We start from the raw sequence: 8,130 nt of genomic DNA on the forward strand, positions 1-8,130 counted from the left end.
TTCAGAATCTTCTTTTTCTGGTTTTGGTCATATTCCAGACATTGGTGGAAGCTGTGTACTGCTCTGATATGAAATCCTGAATGTGTAATATATTATTTGGAAGAATAAGTGATCAGCTTTAACATAGAGCACCCATTCATGTGAAACTTCCCCCAATTTGAGTGGGGCCTAAAGCTGCGTCCACACTTCCAATTTTTATCGTTGGAAATGAACAACGAACGACCGATTGGCCAAAAATCGTTCGTAAAAAAAGTAACCAAAGACGCCGATGAACGAGGATAGCCGATCGGATTGGACGACGATCGTGACCATCTATCGTGTGTACGGGAGTTCAGTGATCGTCCATGGTCTGAGCATGCGCGGTGAACGAACGTTCGCTCACTTCCTGTGGTGCACGTCACTTCCTGTATCGTTCAAACGATCGCATCTATCGTGTGTACAATATCTCGTTCGCAGATATCGTGCAGGATCGTTCGTCGTTCGTTTACCAACGATAAAAATTGGAAGTGTGTACGCAGCTTAAGTGTTCCGGTTTTACCAGATACCCAGCATGTAGTATCTGGTAAAGAGATTATCAATCAGATTAACCTAAAATTGTCTTATCATTGAAGGTTATTGTTTCAAATATTTGCATATCAATATACAAGTTAATCTTAACTTTGACCTGCAATACATAGATATGCACGCTGGTTACGTCTTAGTAGAGAAATGTAAGATTTTGGTTTGTCAGACAAAAAAAAATATAGGTAGAAATAGAATGAATTAGCATTTCAAGCATTCCTGTATTAGAAAAAAAAATCTTGACAATCGACAAGAAAATGTCAAATATTTTATTTGTTTAGATGTTAAACTAATAGCACAAAATGAGTACTCCCTAAAAATACATAATTTATTAAAATTGGTACAAACTTCTGCAACAGACAAAGACCCATATGATTAGACCTTCAATGATGATTTGTAGGTAATTGTTAGATGATACATCAAAATATACATCACCAATTTAGTGCTAAACTAAACCTTTACTATTGTTAGTCCAGCAATCCTGAGAGACAGACATTTAGGGGTCTGTTTATAAAGCAGGGAAACTCACTGAAATATGTAGAATTTTCTAGGTCTATATGTTTCAATTAGAGTAATTGATTCTCCACCAAGGAATGTTTCAGTGAATGTCAGATAAAATGCTTTTTAAATAGAGCCCTTAGCAAAGCATACCTATCCACTCAAGAATAGACCCATGGAGATACCCAAGCACCTGGAACCCATCATTTGAACAGCTTTATGAAGGCTGACCGAGTCCTGAGTGCAGTAGTGCAATAGTCTGCAGTAACTAGAAGGCCAAAAGACATAATGGACAACGTTACCTTTGCATTAAAACTTTTACATAATCCAAAGCAGCCAAGCAAATTACCTGGCCATAGAAATAATTCTGCATATAATACTCCTGTATCCTAGTTCAAACAGCATATTCAACTAATCCAGATTCCAAGTGAGACGACATAACTAAATGTTACCTGTATTGTGACAGCTGTAAGCTGGCCACCTTCTAAAATTTTAGTGCCTCCTACACCTAATCAACTAGCTAATGATGTTAATAAATAAATGCTTTTTTTTATTTTGATTGCGTACTTTTAGGCCCAGAGATATCCGTTTGATTTTGTACTTCTCTTTGCTATGCAGGAAGTGTGAGAGGGCTGGCTGAGTGCTGTACATAGCCTCAATCTGTGTCTCCATGACTGAAAGGACTGAAATCCAATGAATTATTGGTGTGGGAAGTAAAGAGCTAGGTGGTGATAGATGTCCATCAGGAAATCAGGAAATGATTCAGGCTTTGACTATTGACTGCAGCTTGTAGTGCATACTATGTGAAATCAGGAAACACAAATTCAGTACGTGAGAGGAACCTGTACAGCTGTGCTAGACTTAAGGTAAGGTTGGAGTTCAGCTTTAACATTTTTTGTTTTCTAGGTGACATGCTATGAGTGTTAAATCAAGCACTACTATTGCAAAAAAAAAAAAGGAAGCCGTGAGAGTTCTGATCCTTCCCATAGAATTTTTCATTTTCAGGCACCAATGAAGAATTATCCATTTATCTCCACTTCCCTGTAATACCATGGTACAGTTGTCCCATAACATAACGTTTTGCCAGAAACATTGTGCCCTTTAAAAAAAAAAAAAAGTATCTAGCATCACTTCTTCTAATTGTAGTAGAACAGCATATTTATGTTTCCTAGGATGGACCGGATAAGGACCTAAAAAGTTAACGACTTGGATTAGATTTGAACCTGTGTCTTTGGCAAGCAGCAAGCCTATCTGATAACTAAAGCCTTTCTCCTCCACAAAGATAGGCAGTTGCCTTCCTTCCTTTTCTTCTTCCTATTCCTTCTATACTGACCTATGCACATCCAAACAATGAGAATGTCCATATTTAGAAATAAATGGAAGGTCAAAACAACCTGAACATGGTCACCATGCTTGCAGCTCCATCTGTCAATAATACTAACCCTTAAGTCTGAGTGCTATGGTTGTAGTAGTTAATGAGGTATCCTAAGACACCTGACTGCTCCTCTGATGCTGCTGTGTTACTTAACATGCATTTAGGAGTATAGGTATTTTTGTTCTGGAAGGTAGTTTGATTTTTCCCTTGTTTAAATCAAGCATTGAGCTGTGAAACGTATTGGTCTTTTCTGGCAATACTAGTTTATTGCTGCATGTGGCCCCAGAAAGGCAGCTATAAAACATTGTCCTTAGTTCTACCCTTCTATTCTACTACAAATGTGTTTGTGTTTTTTTTGTGTCCCTGTCCTGACAGAAATCTCCACAATAGTAAAAAAAGATGGATGGGAAAATTGACATAGACATAAACCTTTCCGTGCTTTATCCAGAATTTAATACGTTTTGGTTGGAGTTCAAAGTTAGGATAAATACACTTTGTTTTGTAACTTTTCTTCCCTAACTTAACCATCCCAATCTGCATACTTGCTTCTGGCCATTGGCTGCAGCTCCACAAATTGTTCAATTCATGTCCTGGTCGTACCTAATAGTATGTGTAAATTACTATTGGGTTAGTTCCAGTATGCTGGTCCAGTATGCTTGGTCTACAGAGACAGGTGAATAGCAGTGTTGGGGGCTGTAATCTGGAAGTATGGCCAGGATGCAGAAGATTTGCATTTGTGTAAACAGATGCCATAACTGTGCTCATCACATAAAGGTTAGGAAAGTTGAGCTAAAAAAGAAGTCTACTTCTCCATTAACTTGTAACTCTGAAAATTGTTATTTTGCAAGTTTGCTGAGCATATATTCACAAAAACCTGAGTGATTGTCTAGCTCTTCTGCCTTTCTGCCAACTTTGATATAGTATAAACTTATATTTAAAATGAACAAATTTAATAAAGTGAATGAAAAAAAAAAACCCCTATGGTCACTCTGCTTGGGTTTTTAAATCGGCCCTGTCAGCTCCATGTAACCATTTTCTTACTGCGTTCTGTTTTTATAACTGGCTAATCCGATATAATGTTCTGGAATTACAACTATATGAAAAAGATGTGCAGCAAAGCTAGTCCTGAATGGGCTATGTAGGGCCAAAGGATTCAAACAGCATGTTCAGGTGCCTGGATTCTATCCTTTAAATTAGACTTAAAAGTCCCCTCATGTCTCTTTGGAAACCCTTCAGAAGTTCTCCTTTCTCTGGGAATTTTTCTTGTGTTTTGGTGTTACTTATCCTTTTCAGTCCCATTAGCTGCATTGCGTGATGCCCGTCTCTCCAATGCCAACTCAATATCAAGTTCTCTCAGCTGTTTCAGGAATCCCCGGTTGGGAAGAATGCAGCGATGCTTCAGGACTTGATCTATGGCATTAACGATGGTCATCTTCTCATAGATCATTAGGTATGCAAGGACAAGAGAAGCAGAACGACTGCGTCCCATTGCACAGTGCACCAGCACCTTACCTGTGGAGAGAAGTAATTTGTTATAAAGCTTTTTTGTGACCAGACTTACCAGTTTTACATCCATCAATCCATGAAGTATTCATCCATATCATGGGAGAGGGATAGCCCTAAGGTCTGCCTAACACCTATTATTTTTTTATGTACATTTAGTTGTGTGGTGCATTGCTATGCCATTCAAACTGATTGCCACTCCAACATACATAATGATTTGCAACGAGGTTACGGCACAGCTGCAGTGTTGTGCAATAATAAAAAAAATCATGTTATATTTTACATGTTTCGAGCAATCTTTTCAAAATGAGTGGACCACCCTAAAACCAGGGCATGGTAATGCATTGCTGCAAACACTCAGTACATGGGGAGAGAGGACATAAATGCATCATATATTCTATTAATATGAAGGCAGCCTAAATACATTTATTTGCAAGATTTTATGTGGTACATGATGTAATTTGGTGAGACTTATTTTAGAAAAGGGTTCAAAATTGTATGTAGGTTGCTGTTTCTCTTACTCCATTTATGAGACCTACCCTCACTTCCTGTCCCAAGTTTTTTTTTTTCTTTTTTTGTTTTGTTTTGGTGTCGCTCTTTTCTAGTGGATAGATTTACATACACACTACAGCCTCTTTATTTATAAGAGATTGCTCCAACAGAATTGACCAGAACTACTGCTAGGTCCCAGGTTTGAATTACAGCCAGGACACTAACTACAGGGAGTTTGCAGGTTCTCCCTGTGTTTGTGTGGGTTTCCTCCAGTTCCTCCCACATTCCAAAACCCATGCGGTTGGGTTAACTGGCTGCCTCCTAAATTGACTGTAGACTGTGGTATTGACATATGACTATGGTGGGACTTTGGATTGTGAGCCCCTTTGAAGGACTGCTAGTAACTATGGACTTTGTAAACTGTTGCGTAATATGTTGACACTATATAAATACTAGTATTAGGTGTGTGGCCCCACCTGATTGACGGAATCTGATTAGCAATTTTCTCATTGTTCTCCATATACTGTATAAATACTAGTTAATAATGCGGATGATAGAAGATTAGAGAGATGAAGCTTAGCAACTCTCTCCATAGAAGGCAAGTAAACATTAGTATACATTTCAAAATTAGTAAATAGCAGATATTTCACTGAGACAAGTTTATGAAGTTTTTAGAATCAGACATACTGTTGGGGTTGCTCAGAGCCTTGTGGATGAATTCAGCTGCTGGGTAGAAGAACTGGCTAAGGTTGAATGTGGGTAGGTCCTCTGCCTCCACCCCATAATACTCTATAGGCATATCACTGTAGTATTCCTCTCCAGTATCCACATTCCAGCGACCGTGTGCTGCATTTACAATGTGTGTAAAACCACTTTTTTCCAAGCCATAGCGGTCCAGAGCAGTTTTTCTAAAAAAAAAACATTTACCATACATAAGAAACGCTTTTGTTGGACTTTATTATGTGGGGGACAACTTTTACTTGATCATATTATGCAACCTGGAAGCCCTGGTGTGAAAAATATATGTATATATATATTTTTTTCACTGTTGGGTCTTAATAGAGAAACCTGTGGGGGAAACCACAGCTTTCTAGTTTGGGAGCAAACACTCAAAATGCCAAGGAATAGTAGACAGCAGAAGTATATCTGTCAGCCAACTCAAATGTTTAGTATGTTGATATATTACTTATTTTTACCAAGGGCTAATAATTTAGCTGGGATAGGGATACAGATTAGGAGAGACTTTTCCTGATTTTGACTGGCAAACTGCCAGCAAATGACATTTTCAGAAGTTGACAATGGCTGCTGCCACTTTTAAGGATGACCGGTATACTTTTAGTATCCTGTGAAAATCGAAAAAGATGTAATATACTCCTATATATAAAGTGAGTGGGGGGCTACTGGGACTTTAGCAATAATCTGGACCATTTCACAACCTCATATGTAATAAAAAATATCAGCATGTCTGAAAGTAGGCTGTGCATTCATTTTGTACTCCACTAATTGAAATGTCATATTTATACTCACTCATCTCCAATGTGCAGATTAGGGAAAACTTCATTGACATGTGTGAATTTGGCTGCTCCATGCCAAAACAGTCTCTCTAGTTCAAATGCCCCTGGGGTGCTGTATCCGGTGTCAGGATCTACAGCAACTGCAGCATAGGCATTGCGCCTCTTCTGACCGGTGGAGTTTGCAGGCATTGTCACTTGTACTTCTGACTTGGTAATGTATTCCTGTGGTCCCTAGACAGATGTAAAGCTGAGTATTAGTTACAGAGTTATGCAAGATGAAAAAAGACACACGTCCTTCACGCTTCTGCTGTCCATGTAGAATGTCATGTGTGCTGTTTGGTAAACAATATCTTCGTTATATTCCTTGGGGATTATTGCTGCCAGCCAAATACCCACTTAGAAAGCCACATGGCACAGATTACACAACTCATTGTAGAGCTCCCGAACCTGTGCCTGCTAGTCTGTCACACTGAGTCCAATGAACGCTGGAGAAAAGCATGAAGTATGGAAATATATCCCAAAAAAATGTGTGTTAGTATATTGTATAACAATTCTTCTAACTAGTGTTTGGTGGATGATAGAGTTTGTATATAGTGTCACTTACAGTAGAGAAAGGGCATTACATAGGTATATCGCTGCTTTCTGTTGATAGAAACATTATCATGACAATGGGATTAAATAGACAGCTTTATTCTTCAACGGTCTTTCACAGCAGCCTGGGCTGTATAAAGATAGCTTCTAATAATAGAGGGTCCTGAAAAAGGCTTTTGAGGTTAAGGGAGTTAATTACATTTTAATAGGCAGACTAGATCCATCACCTAGCTTGTTAGACTTAATTGTTTCTCATGTTTACACTGTTTAAACCACTCAAACAGCCTATCTTTTGCATTCATTTAAGTTTGTATTATTCAGTATTTATACAGTTCCCATATAATAAGGAGCACTTTACAAAGTCCACCATCTGTCCATCAAAGGGGCTCACAATCTAAATGTCCCTACCATAGTTATAAGTAATTAACACAGTCTAAGGCCAATTTGGGAGGAAACTAATGAATATAATTGCATGTTTTTGGGGATGTGGGAGAAAACCCACACAAACACAGGGAGAACCTGCAAACTCCATGTATATCCAGTGTACTGGCCAGGGGGTGTGTTTAAACCTGGGACTTAGCACTGCAAAGGCCAGAGTACTAACCTATGCCCCACGTAATGTATAGGCGTTATGACCCATTGAACATCATGGATCCACAATGTTGAATTATGATTAAAAAATGTGGACCAGCTGGTACATTTGTCACTTGAAGGTGAAAGGTCTGCATATACTATTTTAGGCATTGGCTAAATGTCTCACCAGACATAGGTTTACAGGTCCAACAGTGAAATTTTAGCTGATGAACAGACTTGAGATGCTTCCAATAATAATACCCAACTCTATTGAGGCAAAGCTAAGAGAACTTAAATTTGTAGAAACATGACAAAGGCAGGGTATCTCTTTAGTGGTGTTGGAAGACAAAGAACTAAAATTCATGGTGCAAATGTGCCAAAAAAGTATCCATGGCAGGTGGGGAGACCCATGCTAATGGAGAAAAAGGTAAAAAAGTGCTTACCATTCTTGACCCCCAATGTAAAGTAGGGCTATTACTAGAATACCAAAGGATCCACAGTACTTCTGTAATGCTCCATGCCCCGTGACATAATGAGCCTGATTTTTCTAAAGTTCTCCAAGGTTCACTTTCTTCAGTGATGCTGGGTCATTCAGCAAACTTGGAATGGATCTGGTCCAAAATTCAAAACATTTGCTAGCAAATTTTTCTAGATTACCCCGCTTCACTGATGGAAGTGTATCTTCTCCAGCTTTGGAGAGCTTTAATAAATCAGGCCCAATGTATGCATCAGGCTATTTTGTATGGAGTGAGCCACAATGTGGGATCTTGCAGGTCATGTAGAATGATTGAGGATGTTGCAGACCTTACATGCAGTTTATTAGTCAACTGTATCTAAAAAGTTGAATATTTGACTCCATCCAAAATCCAACCAAGTATTTACACTTTTTTGGCATGTATACTGTGATTCTCATGTTGGGCCTAGGATCTTCTAAAGCCTCTAGCAATGCCCCTATATCAGAGTTCAAGAATAATGCACACATTTTTGTGTTCTATAATGGAATATGTGTGTGTGTGTGTGTGT

General features: G+C 38.6%; 1 protein-coding gene and 1 long non-coding RNA gene across 3 annotated transcripts in view; one reads left to right on the forward strand and one right to left on the reverse strand.

The window, feature by feature from the left end:
* Window positions 1–815: 815 nt before the first annotated feature.
* DUSP29 (dual specificity phosphatase 29) overlaps window positions 816–8,130 on the reverse strand; it is a 17,583-nt gene continuing 10,268 nt past the window's right edge. For both annotated transcript variants that reach the window (XM_072424011.1, XM_072424010.1), the window contains exons 2-4: window positions 5,957–6,174; window positions 5,117–5,337; window positions 816–3,946 (exon numbers count right to left, since the gene is read on the reverse strand). In XM_072424011.1, coding sequence (XP_072280112.1) covers window positions 3,711–3,946; window positions 5,117–5,337; window positions 5,957–6,132 — 633 coding nt within the window. In that variant the 5' untranslated portion in view covers window positions 6,133–6,174 and the 3' untranslated portion in view covers window positions 816–3,710. The remainder of the gene's footprint in view (window positions 3,947–5,116; window positions 5,338–5,956; window positions 6,175–8,130) is intronic.
* Window positions 1,790–8,130, forward strand: part of LOC140339354 (uncharacterized) — a 26,375-nt gene continuing 20,034 nt past the window's right edge. Inside the window, exon 1 of the long non-coding RNA XR_011922427.1 lies at window positions 1,790–1,925. This is a non-coding gene — a long non-coding RNA (uncharacterized lncRNA). The remainder of the gene's footprint in view (window positions 1,926–8,130) is intronic.

Source organism: Pyxicephalus adspersus, chromosome 10 (genome assembly GCF_032062135.1).
Source record: "Pyxicephalus adspersus chromosome 10, UCB_Pads_2.0, whole genome shotgun sequence".
NCBI lineage: Eukaryota > Metazoa > Chordata > Amphibia > Anura > Pyxicephalidae > Pyxicephalus > Pyxicephalus adspersus.